Here is an 18,976-nt window from a genome sequence, read left to right on the forward strand (position 1 = left end):
GGCCGTCAGCGTCGTGGCGTCATCACAGCGCGCGCCTGACGCCAATATAAAACGGGGCCGCCTATGGGGCGGGACGGGGACGGACTTTCCGGAGGCCCGGCTACGCCATTGGCGGCGCTCCGAGGGCGACCTGCCAATCAACGCCTTCGGGGCGGGGACGGGCCTTCTGCTGGGGGGTGGGTCTACTTGTTGCCCGAAGTACCCCGATCACAGGCTTGGGGAAGGACTCGGTGCAAGAAAAAGGAGGGACCGCGGGAAATATGGAGAAAGTTTCGAATTTCTGGTTGGGAGAGAGGGGATTCTGGTGTGAGGCTGGGGACTCACTGCATTTCAACAGAGGTTTCTGCAAGTACCTCTGGAACTCCGCAAAGGATTGACTTAAATTTCATTAACAAAGTCTATTTTTTAATGATGCAATTAAAATATTTTAGAGTTGGTCTGAGTGCAGTGGTGTTTAAAACTAATTGCTCACAACCAGTTGCAGATTTCTTTGTTCCTTCTCCACTCCTACTGCTTCACTTGACTAGCCTTAAAAGAAAAAATAACTTTAGGCTCTCAGATGTGTCAAATTTGGCCTCCATCACAGCGGAGATGCAAATCGTTAACTAGTGGATTGGTGAAGTCAGCCTTTGGCCAACTTCCTGAGAAACATTTTTTGTTTGTTTTAATTTGTTGTTGTTAAATGTATCCTGAGACTGCAAAGCAAGCAGGTTTCAAAAAAATTGTTACCATTCACAGTGACTTCTCTATAGAATCAGAATTGTTTCACTATTTTAAAATCAACCCAAATTGCAGAGAAAAAAATAGTTGCTGCAGGTGATAAGGGCATTGTAACCTCCCTACTTCATTTATTTACTCAACAAATCTTTAGTGAACACATACTTTGCACATGGAACTGTCCTTGATTGATTGTACAAGGTAATGTTATACTTAAACCTAAAAATAAACACCAAAGAAACATCATTTTGTCTATTTTATGTAGTAGGGTTTCATACTAGATTTTATTTTAAAAAGAAAAACTTTAAAAATTGTTTTCAAAATTCTAGTGCAGGGCCGGCCCGTGACTCACTCGGGAGAGTGTGGTGCTGATAACACCAAGGCCATAGGTTCAGATCCCATATAGGGATGGCCGGTTAGCTCATTGGGTGAGGATGGTGCTGACAACACCAAGTCAAGGGTTAAGATCCCCTTACCGGTCATCTTTAAAAAAAAAAAAAGTCTAGTGCAATGATTAAGGGCATGGACTCTGGGGCCAAATAAACCTGGGATTAAATCCCAGCTCTGACACTCCACAGCTGTGTGATCTTAGGTACACTATCTTCCCCTCCTTAGGCTGCTTTCTTCTTATCTATATAATGGGGATCATAATCCTGACCTCACAGAGTTGTTGTGGGTGTTAAAAGTAATATAGAATTCCAAGGTTGATGATGTTTGGAAATCCACACAACACCCCCATTTTACAAACACTCAGCAAATTAATTAACAAATATTTATTGAATCCTTGCTATGCGCAGGAGCTGTTCTGGGCTCTGGGGAAGAGCATGAGGCCATGAGGTGAAGAGGTATGTTAATGCAGAGGGAGTGAACCCAAGACATCCAGACCTCAGGCTCTCCCCTGAACAATAAGCTACTCCTTGTCCACAGAGCTCCATATGTGAGAAACACCATCACCATGATGCTCTGGCCTGGGCAGCTGTGCCCAGGGTCCAGTCAGCTTGGCTATAAGCCATCCCCTCTTCTCCAGCTCTGGGATAAAACACACAAAGCCCTTAAGCCCCTGGCCAGAGAGCAGATTCTTTCCCCCCTTCCTCGCCCTGCCCCCGCTTCCCACTCTATGGAAGACTAGGGACTTAGAGAGCAAAAACCAGGGGAAATGTAGGTCACAGCAGGAGGATGGTAATCCCCCTGATGCCCTGATGGCTGACCAGAGCAGCCAGGCCCCTGCTCCTGAAAGCAGGCTGTTCCTGGCCACCCACCAAGACTGGCTCTCAAAGCCACCTGGGGTCTGGAGCCCCAGTATCATCCCTCCTGACAGTATGCCTGGCTGAAGGGGCCACCCCAAGATGACATATCCTCTGCACTGCAGTCATTCTTAGTCAACACTCTTGCTGAATATAACAGTTCCTATACCAGACTTAGAGATTCTCTCTTTCATTTCACACACTGCCACAAGTGCACCCTTTATACCCAGCCCTAGGTTGGGTGCTAGAGACACAAAGAGAACTCTGACAAAGAGGACTTCCTGTCCTTGGGGAGTCCACAGTGGTGAATTCTGACCTGGACCTAGACAATAACAAGCCAGTACTATCAGTACTGTAAGAGAAGAGAATCCAGGAGTTGTGTTGATCTAGAGGAGGCAACTTTCAGAGTTAAGGAATACTTCCTGGAGGAGGTGATACTGAGCAAGAAGTAGGAGTTCCCTAGGAGGAAATGGGGAAGGGTATTTTGAGCAAAGAGAATAGGTGTACTAAGACCCAGAAGGGGCCGGCCCCGTGGCTCACTCGGGAGAATGCAGTGCTGATAACACTAAGGCCGTGGGTTCGGATCCTATATAGGGATGGCCAGTTAGCTCACTGGCTGAGCGTGGTGCTGACAACACCAAGCCAAGGGTTAAGATCCCCTTACCGGTCATCTTTAAAAAAAAAAAAAAAAAAAAGACCCAGAAGAATGTTAGGCTTTTTTTTTTTCTTTCTTTCTGGTAAATTCTGGTGGTCAAAGGGGGCCAGATGTGGGAGGGATTTTTCCTGAACTTGTTCCTTCAGGTGATGTGAAAAAAAATAGGTAATAACTGGTTGGGAGACAGAAGCTGGGATAAAAGTCCAGGTGGATGTAGCATAGGAGCAAAGGTGGAGTCATGGCAGAGAGAGGTGGTTGAGGCATCTGAGCTAGCCAGAATGGGAAGGTTTTTAGGAAGCACGAATGAGGTAGAGTTCCTACACACCTGGGTGGAGGTCTCTGGAGGCACCTGAAGCCTAAGCAAGGGACTCATCAGGGCTGACTCTGTCCTGGGAGGTGACATCCTTCCAGCTGGGCTTCAGTGTAAGTCTGGCCTGCTAGGCTCTGGGCTCCCATGGCTCCTTACCTCCCAGCTGATTGCTTTGGCCCCCCCTTGTGAAGCTCTCTCCAACTCAGGCCCACCTCTCCTCCACTTGTAAGTCTCCAATCCTTACCTCCTATCACCCTCTATGTGGGTGCCGCATAGAAACCTGAAACCTCCCCTGACTCCAAGGGCTGAGTAGGTAGACAGCTCATCTGTGCTGCTATAGAGAGGAGTTGCAGGAATGGACAGTACTGGCTTATGAAGGACCTTGTAGACAAGGAGAAGGAGCATAACATAACATAGGGATCAGTTTTTCAATTTAGAAAGTAGAGAATAAGATGGAGGGAGTGATCACAGAAGCTAGTGAGGAGGCCATGGCAGTGCCCACACAAGTCATAGGGGGGTGGCTTGGAATAGGGTCCTGGTGGTGATGGTAGAAGAGGGTCCTCCCCTCTCTGTGGCCTCTTTCTCCCTTAGGTTCTGCCTGTACTGATTACCCTTCCTTTCCCCCAGGATGCATAGGGGTGCCTCACACACCACACACTCTCATTCCACTGCTTCCAGAAAGCCTTCTGGATTGTTTTGACTTCACCTCTTCTGAAAGAGAAGCTTGTGGAGAGCAGAGGCCAGAGGATCCCTCATTGTGTCCCCAGTTTCTGCAGCTTCAGGTCACCTCAGGGGCTTGAATGTGGACACCAGCAGGGGCTCCCCATCTTCTGAAACAGGCCCCCCTCAGAGGGACCGTGACCCCAGAAGAGGAAGGGACCCAGCACATAGTCTCAGCCATGTCTTGAAGGCTGATGTGATAGTTTTAACAGGAGGAGGAGGTCAATGGTCAGGAGCCTGAAGCTGTAAGGAGCCTGGGGAGGGGGATAAACCGGCTGGGGTGTAGCCCAGGATCAAGGGCACTCCACCCCTCACAGACCCCTCGGGGACAGGATAGGAGCAGTAGGCAGGGCTAGGAGTGAGGGGCTGAGAACGCCAGCCCTCCCAACGCCACCTGGTCCCCCACCCTAGTATGCCCTGGAAGGCAGAGAAAGGCTGTGCATACTGGCGGATCTTGCTTGGGTGGGCAGATCTTGCTTGGTTCTCCACCGGAACTCTTGAGACCTGCACGCTATGGAAAGCTCGGCACCACCGCCAGGAACGAGTGTTTATATGGAAGAAGATTAAGTCCCCTGTGGCCCCGCCCATCCCATGCTGGTGATCAGCTTCTGGCCGCCCCCCCCCCCCCCCCCCCCGCTCCAACCAAGCGGGCCGCCACAGCCGCGGGAAAGGAAGGAGCTTAGTACAAATATAAATACCTTTAATGAAAGCTGAGTGCATTTTGCAGAGCCCGGACGGCGGCCGCCCGAGCAGGGCTGGAGGCCCGGGCGCTGCTATCCGAACCTGACTGGCTAGGCCAGAGGCCCCAGGAGGCAGGCCAGCGCCAGAGCAGCCGCCAGCAGCGAGGGGGCAGGGGCCAGGGCGGGTGCGGGTGCTGCCGCCCTCAGCGTCTCCTGGTTGGTCTCAGGGCCGGCGCCGCGCTCCCGGACGCGCACGGGGGCGTCGCACAGAGCATGCAAGTTATCTGGGTGTGGGGCCCGGCGAGCTTCTTGCTGTAGTGACTCCCACACCGCAGCCGCCTCCTCCGGGCAGCCCGACAGGACGCGCGAGGCGCAGGCGTGGAAGTCAGCCCAAGACCTGTTAAGGGAGTGGGATCGGAGGGATTAGGTGGGGTGAGGAAGCTTTGGAGTGGGAAGGAAGAGGTTCAGACCCAAGGGTGGCACGGATTGGGCCGCTGCCCTGCACCGGCCCGTACCTGCAGACGGTCTCCAGCTCGCCTCCGTGGCCCATGCCGTCCCCCAAGCGGATGAGACACTCGGCGAATCCCTGGTATATAGTGTCACAGCGGTTTGGGCCCGCTGCAGCTGCTGCCAGGGGAGGTACAAGGACTGCGGGGTGGGGGTGGAGAATGGTTGATAGGATGAGCAGGGCCAGCCCCCCAGCCCCCAGGGGCTTGTTTACCTGGGAGCGCTCTGGGGACGTGACTCAGCGTGAAAAGAGCGCCCCGGGGAACGAGGGACATGTCTGGGGATCACCTGCCTCAGCCCCTTTCAAGGTGGGACCTGGACTGGAATACGTGGGGAGGCAAGGGACATTGTGTCCCAGGGATCAGCTCTTCCTCTGAGCTTCTTGGCCCCAGGCAGGTGAAGATGGTCCAAGTGAATGAGTCCCACAGGGTGGAAATGGAAGGGGTCCAGAGGCCCAGGGCCGCGGGCAGGTCCAGCTCTCTGCAGCCTAGAGGAGCTTCTCTTGGCCCTCCCACCTCATCCTCAAAGATAGCTGTATTTTAGACGAGGCAGGGCAGGCTAGAGAGGGGCTGGATCCAAGCCAGACCCTCACAGAGGACTTTGGGGATCCTACAACTGTTCTAGGAGTCCCACCATAGGCCATGACTCCTTTTATCAGAAGAGGGGATTTGGAATTTCAGGGTCCTTCCCCCAGAACTGGGGATCAGTTCGCACCTCTCACTTTTCTTCCTGAAGCCCTTACACACCCTCTTCCTGGAGCCCTTGCAAATCCACTCCACCCTAGTGCCCAGCACCAGGAAGGCTGGGCCCTGGCTCCCACACACCCTATACCCGGCCTGACCAGGGTCCGGCAAGAGGGGGTGCGGCCCAGCCTGGTCCAGGAAGCCCCCACTCACCGAGTGGCAGCAACAGCCTCAGGGCACAGGACACAAGCCTGCAGCAGCGGCGGCAGCAGCAACAGCGCATCCTCACTGGCTGAGAGCCTAGTGCGGGAGCTAGCAGCTTGGAGTGCAGCCCGTTGGTCCAGCCCCCGGAGGGAGCGACCGTGATTGGATGGGAGTCAGGGGCGGGGCTCCGAAGCCAGCCAGAGGCTCCACCTCCAGAACCCAGATTGGCAAAGGAGCGAAAAGGGACCTCAGGGGGCAGAAGCGCCTAGGGGCACATGTTGGTGCTGAGCCATCCCCAGAACCCTTGCCCAAGAGACTGAGAAGGGAAATCTGGGATGGTAGTTGAGCAGATCAGAGTGGATACCCAAGTCCCAGGGGTGGGTTGGCCTAGAGCTCCACACAGGGAGATGAGAGGAGGAAGGGAACACAGAGGGCAGTTATCAAAGTCACGCCAAAGACACACCAGAAGCACGCACATACTCCATTTTATTCCAAAAGCATTTAATTGAATTTCTCAATGTTTTTCAAAAACAAAAAGATCCAAATTGGAGGTAAAAAGGAACATGGAAAATTCAACTCAAGTTGTATCACTGTCCTGGGGTCTTGCTCCAGGCATAGCAGAACCCAAGAAGGCACAATACCTGCCCTGGGCCCAGCCTAACCCTGCTGGCCACCACAACCTTTAGACCATGGCCAGTGTTCCACCTCCCCACCCCAAACACCCCAGAGGTGGGGGCCTGAGCAGGTAAAGGGCAGACATGACCCTGCCTTGGCCTAGGCCTGTCTGCTGGCCTTCAGTGCCACCCACCCCCGGGCAAGGCAGGCTTAGCTGCTAAGGGAGGCTGGGGGTCACAAGGCCATGCAGCATGAGGCTGAGACGCCGGGCTGCTTTGCCAAGTGAGTTGTGTGGCTCAGCCTGCAGGAACTGGAAGAGCTTCTGGCGCACCTGGGCCATAACGGAGCCCATGTGGTCCCGTGTGATGGGGTCACTGTGGTCCAGGTGCATCACTGCCTCTTCCAGGTAGCTAGGGGTGGGGAAAAGGGACAGGCTACAGGTGGGTGCCAGCAGATGGGAGTGCCCCCTGGTGGCACTGAGGCCGAGAGGAATTGGCCTTAGATGGGTGTGGGCAGAGGGGATTGGTGAAGAAAATTAGGGAGAGGAGTTAGGCAAAAGTGGGAGTCTCTGCTTCCAATTGCTCCCTCCCCACCCCCCCACACACCAGTTCATATCCTGGTCCCTGACTGCCCCGACTCACCTGAGCTTGAGGTCAGTTCGAGTGCCAAGGTCAGATGCCAGCTGCTGGATGAGGGAAAGGAGAACGGGCTGGGACAGTGGACAGGGTGGCTGCCCAAAAACCTGGGCTGGGTCCACAGTTTCACACACATACAGCACCAGGTTCAGGTCAGCAGCTGTCAGCGCCTGGGGTGAGAAGAGAGCAGCACCGTTTATAGCTAATATCAGGACAGAATGCCTGCTTGTCTGTGATGTGTGGCCTGGGAGAGAATAACCACAGAATGGGATACTGAGGGCTCCAGAGGGGGATGCTCAGGGATGCAGAGAGCACTGTAGGGCTATAATGTTACTCTAGGGGGATAGAAAAGGTTTCTTGAGAAGGATGGTCATGAAGCAAAGTGAGATGAGGTACGAAGAAAGGGATCCAGGAAGAGGGAGCAGCAGGGGCAACAGTCTGGAGGCCAAAGAGAACCCAGAACAGTCCACTGCAGCCAGACAGGCTAGCCCAGAGCCTACTGGGTGGAGTGGAATGTATGGTGTATAGGACTTGACAGAGACACCTGACACTTATGAGGGCCTAACACCTGTCATACCTGCTGGAAGGCCTGATTGAGGTGGCCCTGCTGTAGCAGCTGAAGGATATGGGCTTGCTGGGCCTGGCAGTCGAGGTGGGCAGAGGGGACAGGTGTGCCAGCAGCCGAGCGCATGGCCTGCATGATGCTGGAGGTGACAGCAGCTTGCTGCTCCTTGAGGGCCACACTCACCTCACCCTTAACAATGCGCTGTACCTGTGCTAAAATTGACTCCTGCAGGCTGTAAAGGAAAGTGAGGCAGGTGAGGTGGACAGGCCCAGTCTGGATCTTTCCAAACCCACCACCTTGCCCAGTGCCCTGCCTACGCACCTGCCCACAGCCATGTGCAGCTGGTGCTGCACCTCAGCCCGAACGCTGCTAGACACAGTGGCTGCCATCTGCTCAGTGGCACTCTGCAGTGTGCTGACCAGGCCCCGCAGCTGGGCCAGGACAGGCTCCCTCGCCTCCTGTTCCCGTGCCTTCCGGCTCTTCATGTGGCTTTCTAGCTGCTGCAAGTCTGAAGGGTGTCCAAGGGGACCATAAGAAGGATGGTGGGGAACAAGAGGACAGCCTTTCCCACTTTGGGTCATATGATCCCACTCACATTCCTGTGTGCCCAGCCGGAAGCTATCATTGATCTGCTGGAACATGGCTTGGCAGCTCTTCTCAAAGGCCGGCAGAACCACGCTCTGGAAGGCTTCACGGTAGGCAGCCTGCATTGGCCCCTGTAATGTGTCTGCAGCTGCTCGGGCAATGGCATCTGTCAAGTTCTGAGGTAGAGGGAGGGGCCAAGTTGAAAGCCTGAGCCCAACCTGGCCTGACTAGGTCCACCAACCCACCTCCCCCCATCTTGGGCCCTATAGCACCTTGGACTTGAGCAGCTTGGAGATGTTCTCTTTCATGCTGCCCTCCACGGCTGTAAGCTTGGTGGCCACTGAGTTGCTTAGTTGGCCTGCCATGGGCTCCAGACTCCTGGAGACACCTGGGGCAGGGGAAGAAGGAAGTGGTGGAACCAAGAGAGGGAGCAACATGGATCCCCACTCCCACTTGGCCCACCCAAAGGAAGTCTCCAGGCAAAACTCACATGGAGGGATCGTCTTCTTGATCTCGTCCCGTATGCTGCGCTCCAGCCGCCCAGCCACAGCTGAAGATAGAGCCTGGGACAGCTGCTGTGTCAGCTGCTCTTGCAACTGCCCACCCCGCTGCTGCCCCTCAGCCAGTGCACGCTCCAGCCACCGCTCTGCACTTTAGCTAAGGAACATGCGTGGAGCAGGTCCGGTATCTCTTCCTGGGCCAAGAATGCTGCCCTTGTCCCAATGCCATGCGTGCAACCACCCTCAAGGATACGTTCTTGTTCATGCCGGGTCTCAAGGGCACGTTCTACATGGCCCGTGACAGTGCTCTGCAGACCTTCAAGTTGGGTACACAGACGCTGCAGCAGCTCTTCTTGGCTGTGTCGCAACTCTGCCAGCTCTCTCTGCTGTTGCCAAATTAGTGCTGGCCAGTCCTCAGGGGGCTCTGCCACCTGCCAGTAGCACTGACAGTCACATAATGCCTGCCCCACCCATCCCCATGCACCACACGAGGGAATGGCCCAGAGCCCCACCCCACCATCACAGGATGGGATCCCATGAGTGGAAAGGGTGCTCACTCACTTACCTGGTGCTCTGTGAGCCGGGATCCCACAGCTGAATCCCTGCCATAGGCAAGAAGCGCCTTAGGCCACATCAGGCAGCCTAGAGACCACCCCTCTCCCTGGCCCCAGGACCCCGCTCTACCCGTCATCCTTCTTGCTTTTCCTCTTGAGTTTGGGTGAGGTCCGAGGGGATCCCTTGGTCTTCCAGTCCTTGGCAGGCAGCCGTGGGGTGGTAACTTTGGTCCCAAAGCCTCCTGAGGCAGAGGCAAGGCTGGCTACCTCATCATCATGGTCACTGTGGGAAGGGGAGAGAAGGAGGTAAGCATCCATCTACATACTGGCCCTCCCTTGTGAGGGAAATGGTGCAGGGTGGCACTAGCCTTTGCTCAGCACTGGCATCCTGGCTGTCATGTTGCTGTAGCAGGTGATAAGGTGGTCGGTGGAAGGCCAGGCTCTTGTGCTTTTCCTGGAGGCCATTCCTGGGGCTGGGGGGACAGGCCAGCTCAGCAGTGGATGATTCTACCTGAAGCCCTTACCAACAGCATACTTTCCTCCTCCCAAGCTCCTCACCTCTCCGCCAGGGTGCTACATGTCTCACGAGTAATGTCAGGTGCCGTAGGCCAGACCTGACTTTCAGGGGTTGCAACCTCCTGGGTCAAGGCTGCCTCCAGGAGGGAGGGGGTACTATGCCGATCCCCATCCCCAGGGCCTCCATCCAGGCCAAGCTGGGGGCCAAGCTCAGGCCCTGGACGGGGCCGTGGGGACAGCAGGTGTAGCGCCGATGCAGCTGAGGCCATACTGTCTGGCTCAAGGCCCTCAGGAGCAGAGGAGCCAAAGCCACGGGACAGGGCCTCAGATGCAATCTCAGGGATGTCCTGGGACAGGGCAGTGGAAGCCGAGGAGATAACATCAGGGGAGCGGGTGCGGCTGGGGGAGGCCTGGGGTAACCCCAGGGGCTCCACTTCCTGCAGCTCCAGGGATAGTGCAGAGGCAGCAGTAGGCACCTAAGGTGGGCCAAAGACAGGGACTTAATTGATGGGAGGTTGTGGGGGCAGGGCACAGAAAGAAGGCACTGGTATTAGTAGTGATGAGATGAGACAGCGGGAAAAAGGGATGCAGGTCAAAAACAGGGCCACAACCCACGAAAGGAGATAGGGGTGGGGAGACTGAGGATGCCCTTGAGGGAACACAGGAGGCTGAGCTGACCTCAGGGGTAACATGGAGCACCTCAGGCAGAGCAGGGCCAGCAGAAAGGGATTGTGGGAAGAGACTGTCACCACCTTCCCTGCTGCCATCTGTCTGCTACCTGGCCCTTCACAAACATGCCCACACACACACACCTGCCCGGCCCCCTTGGGAGTCAATTTGTCAGCTGGGCCTGGGAGCAGGCTGGGCAGGAGGCTGCGTGGGCTTGCCTGCAGGCTGCTGCTGCTGCTCATTGTCAGACTGCCATCCAACTGCAGCTTGGAGCTCAAGGTCAGCTCCTCAGGTGGCCTGGTAATGGGAAGGAAGAGCTTGGCATTACCTGGCACTAGCCCCGGCCATCTCCCAAATCCTACCCTCGGCTTACCTGGGTAAGGAGGGGTCCACAGCAGAGGTGCTGCTCATGGCAGACACAGCTGTAAGAGAGCTGCTGCTGTTGCTGCTGCTGCTGCTGCTGCTACTACTACTGCTGCTGCTGCTACTAGGGGATGCAGTGATCTGGGGAGATGTAGAGAATGAGGGCTGTGGCCTGTGAGTGGGGCATTCCCAGGTCCCACTACCCTAGGAGGGTACCTGCTGCAGGGATGTGCTGGGTGTCATGAAGGCATCAGGTGTCATCAGTTTGGGCTTGGTCTCACTGCTAAGACTAAGGAAGTCAGCGGGTGCAGGCAGCTCCACAATGCGTCGGAGGTCAGGCTGGGAGCCATGAGCGGCTGACCCCAGGCCCTCGGAGCCCAGCTCAGGCCGAGATTCTCCAAATGCTACAGGGAAAGCTGCCACTTGAGTCAGATCTCAGACCCTGGTCAGTCCCACCTGCTTCCCTCTCACCCCTTACTCACCAAAGTCCTCATGGGCAGTGTGGGTGGGGAGCGGAGCCACCACGTCAGGGTTCAGCTGTGGCTGGAAGCGGATCTGCACATCCTGCAGTGCCCTACAGGAGGAGAAGGGGGAGAATAGAATGCTCAAAGGGGCCAGGGTCAGCAGGGTGGGGAGCAACACAGGGCACTGGTGGACCTCCCCAACACACTCACTTAGTATGCACACAAAAGAGCTTGATGAGCACACCAGCTGCAGACTCCATGGCACCAGCTCCATGGGTACCATCTGAAAGGGCAGATGGATGATTAAGCCCCTGGCCTTCTCTGTGCCTCCATAACCCCCTACATACCACAGCCTGACCCTGAGGCAGCTCACCAGCCCCCAGAGTGTCAGTCTCCTCCTCGGCAGGCAGCACTTCAGTGTGCCGCAGCCTGCAGCGACTCACAACCTGGATACCGAAGCTCAGCACAGGGTGGGTGAGCAGGAACTCGGAGATGGAGCTGAAGCAGGCACGGCCCTCCTCCTGGTTCTGCAGCAGCTCCATCACATAGAGGACCTGCACAGGCAGTACAGTCCTGGCTGAGCTCAGAGGCTGTGAGGTCTGTGAATGTGCCACACAGCCCTTCCCTCCTTGATGATACTGGCTCTGCCCAGGATGCCCTCATGGCAGCCTACCTTCCGTTGTACATCGCTGAGAATCAGGTATTCTGCTGAGAGGTCCAAGCAAACCTTGAGGCTGGGGGGCACACTCACTGAGCTGAAGATATCTGGGGAGAAGCTAGAGAGCCACAGAGAAGGGTGAATGAGACAGAGTTGACAGAACCCACATCCCCAATCCTGCTGCCCCAACCCAGTCCCCCAGCTGCTGCTTACCGAATGGTCTGCAGGCAGGTCCAGGACACAGTGCACCACATCTTTAGCTCCTGATTCTGGTCAGCTCCAGTAATAAGAAACCTCCAGAAAGGGACCCTTAAAAGCAACAAGGCACTGAGCAGTTGGCTAGGCCTCCTGCTGAGAACCTATGGTCTAGCCCACCACCCACTTGCCTGCCCACTCACTCACTCAGGGTCCTGTTTCTTATGGTTGTCACAGAACAGAAGGCAGGAAAGGGGCCTCCCATCATGAGGCTTCCACTCATGGAGACACCTGCAGGCAGGCAGGTAAGAGGCCAGAGTGAGTGAGCTGGTCCTCTACCTGGGGGGGTGTTGGTCCCTCAGGCTCTGCCTTACCTTGGCTCATCCTGTCCCTCAATGTAGATCTGCCAGAACTTGACATAGCCATCATGGCTGGCAGTAGCCAGAACAGTCCCATCAGGGGAGAGGGCTCCTTCACTTAGGCACTAGGAAGAACCCAAAGAGCTTTGCTTTGCCACCTGTCAAGAGGTGGGAACAAGCCCTTCCCAAATAAGGATGGTAGTGAGCTGGGCTGACCCACAGTAGACTCGCATATTTGTGTGATGGACTGATGAACAGGAAGTTAAAGAGAAGACCAGACCTGCAGGGTGCAGCTAGGTTAGGAGTAAGCTCCACAGGCGAGGGCCACTTTGTACTTAGAGTCCCTGTGGGCAGAGTGCCAGTAAAGCTGCCTGGGCAGCTATGGATACAGGGAATAGATGAGGGACATAAAAAAGAAGGGGAGGGCAGGGGAGGCAGTCAGTTGCAGGCTTACCGTGCTGTGACCTTTTACCACAATAAAGCCCTGCTTGATCTGGCTGACATCCACAGGCCAGGTGCTGTGGCTCGAGCGGAGCATATCCAGGTCCCACACCTCAGCCTGGAGAGTACAAGGAGGTGAATGTTCAGCCCACACCCCAAATATGGCTGCTCTGCCCCACCATGCCCAGGCCCCTCACCCGGTCTTCATGCAGCAGGGCCACCGTTGGGCTGCTCTCCTCACAGCAGTCCTCACTCTCCTCAGGGATGAAGGGGCACCAGATGATCCTGCGGAAGTGATTCAATGACGTGCCCTCTGGCTGCCGGATATGGACCAAGATTTCTTCTCTGAGCAGGGTGTTAAGGACTATATAGGTGATGATGAGGAGTGTCCTGCAGCCCCAATTCCACCCACCCTTCTTCAATTTCTCCACTCCATGCCTGGGAATGGATACTGAATTTTGGCATTAACCAGAGCCAAGCGCCACACAAAGAGGTTGCCCGCCTCATCCAGGCAGGCTAGCTGAGGAGAGTTGAGGTGTGCGAAGGCCAGATCGGCCACGCTGCCTGTGAAGCCCTTGAGCAAGGTCCGCTCCGAAGCGCTGACGCTGATCACCCGCACCATTGCTGAGCCATTGTTGGCAGCTGGAATCAAGGAAGCAGTGGGCCATAGGTGAATGTCCAGGCCAAGGCAGCAGCAGCAGAGAAGCCCTGCCTTTGCCTGCCTCACTGCCACCACCATAGTCTCAAGCTTAGGTTTTCCTACTTAGCTCCCCAAGTCCTGGCAGAGGTTGCAGGAACACAAACAAGACTTCCATTGTATCCCTAAGGTCTGAGTGGGCTGAGTGGCCTGACACTGGATCTGGATCTCTGGGGCTTCTAGTAGAACACTTCCCTCCTCCCCACTACCCCTACTCACCTCGAATGGCATAGGCCAAAAAGGAGTTAGACACAGCAATCAAGTTGCCATAGTAGTACTTCTGCTCCCAGTCGTACTTGGCGACAGGCTGGATTTTTACCTGAGAACCCAGAGTGAGGAAGGTTGTAGAAGCTGAGGGCTGGGGCAGCTCCCCCAGAGCATAGGTGGTCCCCAGCATTCCTGGGGATGGGAGAGACCACAGGTGCAAGCCCAGCCACTCACTGACACTCCTTGGGCCAGATTCCCACAGAGGCTTGGCACCCAACCTTCCTGAAACTGGGCACACTATCTGTTTGTCAAGGTGGTTCCTATAGGAACTGGTAGCATGGGGAGAGGCTGAGTGAACCCCCATATACTATACATGCCACAGCATTCTCGTACCCACCTTGTTGCTTCCCCGTGCCTTGCTGGAAATGCTAGAGTCACTGCTGGCCACAATCTCCACCTCCTTGGCCAAAATCCCAATGCAGGTGGAGCTGTCATCTCCTGAGAGGCAACTGGGGCAAGGAGTGCGTAAACTTTGTCTCGTGTTCACCCAAAGGCTCAATGGGCAGGGTTGGGAGGAAGGAGGAGAGGATATAACCACCCTGAGGAAGGTGTCTAGTCCCAGATGCCTAGTTCTGCCTTGTCTACTGGTCCCCAGACCCACAGCTCCCCTTGCACGACTCCCTCTTTGGGAATGAGCCTGTTTCTTTTTTTTTTAAAAGATGACCGGTAAGGGGATCTTAACCCTTGACTTGGTGTCAGCACCATGCTCTCCCAAGTGAGCTAACCGGCCATCCCTATATAGGGATCTGAACCTGTGGCCTTGGTGTTATCAGCACCATACTCTCCGAAGTGAGCTACGGGCTGGCCCTAATGAGCCTGCTTCTGTTCTAAATCAGGTGCCCAGGCCAAGCCTTGAGCTTATTCTTGCCTCTCATCCTAGTGCAAGCTCAGTGTGGTTAAGTGCTCCACCCCAGGTCATCCACAAGGGGAGCGGCAGTCTGCTGGCCCCTCTTAGCCCCCATCTCATGCCTTCTGCTAGCAGATGCCCCAAAGATACCATCACCACCACTGCCATCTCGCAAGCACTTACATGACCTGCTTCTCTTGCAGGTTAATGGGTGGCATGGTTCGGAGAGCAGGCTTGCTTGTTGAGGTACCATCACCTGAGCAGAGGGGGTCTGAGTCCAGGAGTCCATTGAGGTCCCCATTGTATGTGCTGGATGGCCTCTGGCTTTCTGCACTGGGGCCTGGGGACAGAGAGGTCCACCCTGACAAGGTTGCTCCACTTGCCCACTAGCCTCTCCTCCTGCAGAGCTTCCTTTCAGAACCATAAGGTGCTCTAGGAACACTCACAGACCAAAGTATTTCCGTGGGAAGGAGGACTCTTTGTTCATCTCTCATTCCATAAACACTGATGTATGCCAGGACCAAGGATGAGCATGAGCCTCTTCTGCCTGGGTGAGGAGTACAAGCCATCAAGGACCCTCTGAGGCCAGTTAAAACTCAGGCCTGGGTCAGCACAGAACTCTGTACTTGAAGCAGGGCATGGGAAGGGTCAGAAAAGACTTCACAGAGGAGGCACCATCATAACCATTGTGGTCAGACCACAGAAACATGGGAAGAATGGAGGGAAAACAAGGCCTCGGGTATGATGTTGTGGTGCTTAGACTCTCTTTGTGGAAAATAGGAAGAGTTTTAAAGAGGAAGGTGACATGGTCAGTTCTGGCCAGCAGGCTTACTACCCTAAGGCAGCATGCAGAATAGCTGAGAATGGTGAGAGAGACTAGGGCCAAAGTAGACCTAGGTAGACCAAGGTAGTGGCAGAGTTTGGAGAGCAGAAGATGGGCTCCTAAGGCATGGAAAGACACTGATAAGTCTTTATCAGGGAGTAAGAAAGGAAGGGGCCACCCCCCCACAGAAATGGCTCAGAAGCCACCTTGGACAGGTAAACTCAGGAAGAATGGACATGAAAAAGCTGGACAAAAAGGAGAGAGACTGTAGGGTAGGGTGTGGAGTCAGAAAAGACAGCATTTCTGTTATTCACATTGGCTGGTTTCAAACACGTTCATACATTCAGACACCATTGCCAAAACTCCCAGGTGGCAAGGAGACTAAGGCTTCACATTCAAGAACATAGGAAGTTCTTAGTCGCAAAACAGTCTGAGGTCTAACTTGATCCTCAGACCAACAAGATCTCCTTGGCAAACAGGGGAATCAAAAGCCAATCAACATACAAAGGAGTTATAAAAAAAAAAAAAAAAGACTCCAAGCCACTTCACTCCAATCACAGCCACCTTAGCTGCTCAGGGATAAGCTGACTACTCTCCTTTCCAGGCAGGCTACCATGAGGACAAACAGCAGGCCCAGGCTGAACATGGCTGGCCATGCCAGACTCTACCAAATCTCTGTGGGATCTAGTCTGCACTGCAGCTGATGAGCATGAGAGACCCAAGCCAAATAAAGGAAGCACATACTCCAGGCATGGGGCAAGGGGCCCAGTGGCCTCAGGGAGCAGATGGATTTTCTCAGACAGTAGGAGTTAGTTAAACCCACCCAGAGTGAGCACTAGTGCCTGCTTTCAGAAGCAGCAGAGTGGGAGAGCCTCCCAGCAGGTGTAAGAACAAGTTCTGAGGAAACATCAGTTATCAGATATGGCCACTGCACACCCACCCACTATCACCAGCCAGTCCTTCAACCACTACAACTTTTCACAGATCCCTGAACCTGCCAGGAAACTCCAGTGCCTTCACAAGTGTTATTACTTCTTCATAATAGGTAGCTTCTGTGTAGGTGCCTTGGATACCTTTCCTAACACCCAAGTCCCTGTTCATATTACAAGACCTAACCTAAACAGTCTCCTCTCTCAGATCTACACTCTCCACTTTTCAATCCCCTATGCCCCATTCCTATCAATAACGTTATATTTCAACCTTGTTAGCTCGCTGTGTCCTGGGAGCTCTTTGAGGGCACGTGCAGTTCGGAGGCATGGCTACCAGCCCAAGTAAAATTTGAATGAATGGGAACATATTAGGGCCTGTAGATGTTTGTAGCCTAATCCAATCACGGCGGTGCAGTCTGTGATTAGCCTTCATCCCAGAAAGAACACAGAATTGAGGCTGGCCACCTTTCTCCTCTCCTGGAAATCAGGTTCAGAACAGCAGCCCTGGAGTCTATATTCCAGAGGGAAGGGGAAAATGCAGAGGGAAGGGCAAGATGCGGAGGACCGGCTGCTCTTCAGCACAGCGCTTAAGTCTAAGCCAGAAACGCCTTATACAGAACCCGGACCAGGCCTCTGAACTACGGCGAAAGGGTAGGGGCGCCGGACCAGTCCTAGGCGCACCGGAGATCTCGGGGCCAGGAAACCAGAGGGGCCCAGCAGATTCAGAGAAGGGGCCTCACCTTCAGCTGAGACGCTGAAGGACGAGGCAGAAAGGCCCGGCTTTGGGATGACAAGGGGTCACACCCAAGGGTCTGCACCCTCCGCGGGACGCCCAGAGATCTACGGCTCCGACCCCAGTCTGCCCTCACCAGCCGGGAGGATTCAGAGCCGGTTCTAAAGGACCTGTGGGCCCTGAGGCTCTTCCGACCCGTGCCGCCCTTCTGCCCGCTCGCGGAGGGCCCACTCCCGCTATTCTTGCTTACCCCCCGCGGGCCGGTCCAGCTTGAGGATGTCCCGCAGGTGCTGCGTGGCGTCCTCGATGTCGATGCTCGCGCAGGAGGCCATGGGCCCAGCGGCAGGCACCCCGCCCGCACCGCGTTCGTTCCGCTGCTGCCGCGCACAACCCAACCTCACCCGGCCGCGACCGGGCCAGACAGGGGGATGCTGGTCACTACACTCGGTCCACCCGCAGCTAGCAAACCGCCGACCGCGCCGCGTCCCTGAGCTCCGCCAACCCCACCAACCGCCCCCACTTCCGGTCCTCATGAGCCTCGGTTCCCGGAACCTGCTAGGGCCGCAGAAGAAAGGTTCCGGGCCGGGGGCGGACGCCTTGCCCTTCGGTGAGCCCGTCTCCTTTGATGGCCCTGCCCTGTGCCAGGGAAATTCCAGAGCCGAGGCAGAGCGAATGTCCACGTACTGTGCCATCCAAAATCCTACTCATCTCAGGAGATCCTGCCTGGTCCACGCCTACTCCCAAAGCATGGACTCTATGATGGTCCTAGGAACGGGCCAATTAGGCTGCTGAGCCTGAGATCCCTCAGACCCTCAGGAACAAACTGAATTGGCAGGAGCCTGGGTTTCCCCTTTGAGAAATGGGCAGGGGATGTGCGAGATCATAAGGCCCAGGAATTGCAAGGGCAAGGGAGATGGTCCCACCGCAATCATCACAGTCATTGTTCCCTACTGTCCCCAGCATCCCCTTGTCCCACATGGCACCCTTAGGTAGGAAGAAAGAAACAGCAGTTTATAAACACCTCTTTATTGCAGACAATTCAGGCACAGGTACATGGAAGCCATATTGCAGACTTTATACAGGGTGGTTTAAGAGGCAGCAGGCATCTACCTCTCCCCAGCCCCACTCTCCCCAGTACACAGCAGTATAGTGATCAGTCCCGCTGAAATCTACCAAGCATGTTGTTCCCTCAAACAGCACACCATCCAGCCCTGTGCCCAGTGTAGCCAGGCAACCTGTGGGGTCTGAGAAAGTCCTTAGTCTCCACTCCTAATTGGTGGGGGAGGATCCATTCACAGGCCCATTGCCCTTACCAATCCTAATATTCCTAACAGAGCATTAACCCAAATCGTGGGTTTGGTTCTAGCCTGCAGTTGCTACCTTGCCCCACTAGGCTTACATCATCCAGAGGTCTCAGGGCTGAGGGGCTAGATTTGAACTGGGCAAGGCCTCTGTCCCCAAAACTGAAGAAACTGCTGTAATAGCTAAGACTTCCTGGGATTTGAAAACAATGTGGAGTGTGTGCGGTGAGGAAGGAATAGAGGGAAAAGGCTTGGAAATGCTCTGCAGAGGTCTGAGTGGTGAGAACTCCGAGAGCATAAATCCCTCATGGTCAGACTCAGGCTGCCTTCTTCTGTGATTCCAACCCAACAAGGCCTGGCTCTATGGGCAATGGAGGCTGGCTCTTCTGAGCACTTGCCTTTGGCAATGATATCCAAAGAGAGTGGGTACAGGATTTGAACTGCCCTCTGCTTGGCTTGGGATATGTGGGGCACCTTAGATGTAATCCTGACCTTTCTGGAAACAGAGCAGGCACCTCCTTTGGTTTTGCTGTGACATCA

At 55.0% G+C, this 18,976-nt stretch overlaps 2 protein-coding genes across 2 annotated transcripts; both read right to left on the reverse strand.

Moving 5' to 3' along the window:
- Window positions 1-4,361: 4,361 nt before the first annotated feature.
- On the reverse strand, window positions 4,362-5,809 carry NRN1L (neuritin 1 like). Its single transcript, XM_063113070.1, has 3 exons — window positions 5,730-5,809; window positions 4,842-4,974; window positions 4,362-4,723 (listed from the first exon to the last, which is right to left on the reverse strand). The coding sequence occupies exons 1-3, from the start codon at window positions 5,797-5,799 to the stop codon at window positions 4,438-4,440; spliced, it is 489 nt and encodes a 162-aa protein (XP_062969140.1). The 5' UTR covers window positions 5,800-5,809; the 3' UTR covers window positions 4,362-4,437.
- A 407-nt stretch (window positions 5,810-6,216) lies between these two features.
- Window positions 6,217-17,660, reverse strand: EDC4 (enhancer of mRNA decapping 4). The gene is made up of 29 exons (XM_063111177.1): window positions 17,386-17,660; window positions 14,834-14,990; window positions 14,141-14,252; window positions 13,756-13,855; window positions 13,292-13,481; window positions 13,037-13,184; window positions 12,853-12,957; window positions 12,414-12,523; window positions 12,247-12,330; window positions 12,058-12,153; window positions 11,860-11,962; window positions 11,560-11,740; window positions 11,397-11,469; window positions 11,205-11,296; window positions 10,939-11,126; window positions 10,733-10,863; window positions 10,503-10,656; window positions 9,733-10,166; window positions 9,543-9,647; window positions 9,305-9,457; window positions 9,186-9,222; window positions 8,874-9,051; window positions 8,611-8,766; window positions 8,393-8,508; window positions 8,131-8,296; window positions 7,857-8,043; window positions 7,548-7,767; window positions 6,977-7,140; window positions 6,217-6,745 (listed from the first exon to the last, which is right to left on the reverse strand). Exons 1-29 carry the CDS (start codon window positions 17,465-17,467, stop codon window positions 6,553-6,555), a joined length of 4,215 nt encoding a protein of 1,404 aa, XP_062967247.1. The 5' UTR covers window positions 17,468-17,660; the 3' UTR covers window positions 6,217-6,552.
- Between the last annotated feature and the right edge of the window lie 1,316 nt (window positions 17,661-18,976).

This window comes from Cynocephalus volans, chromosome 10 (genome assembly GCF_027409185.1).
Source record: "Cynocephalus volans isolate mCynVol1 chromosome 10, mCynVol1.pri, whole genome shotgun sequence".
Lineage (NCBI taxonomy): Eukaryota > Metazoa > Chordata > Mammalia > Dermoptera > Cynocephalidae > Cynocephalus > Cynocephalus volans.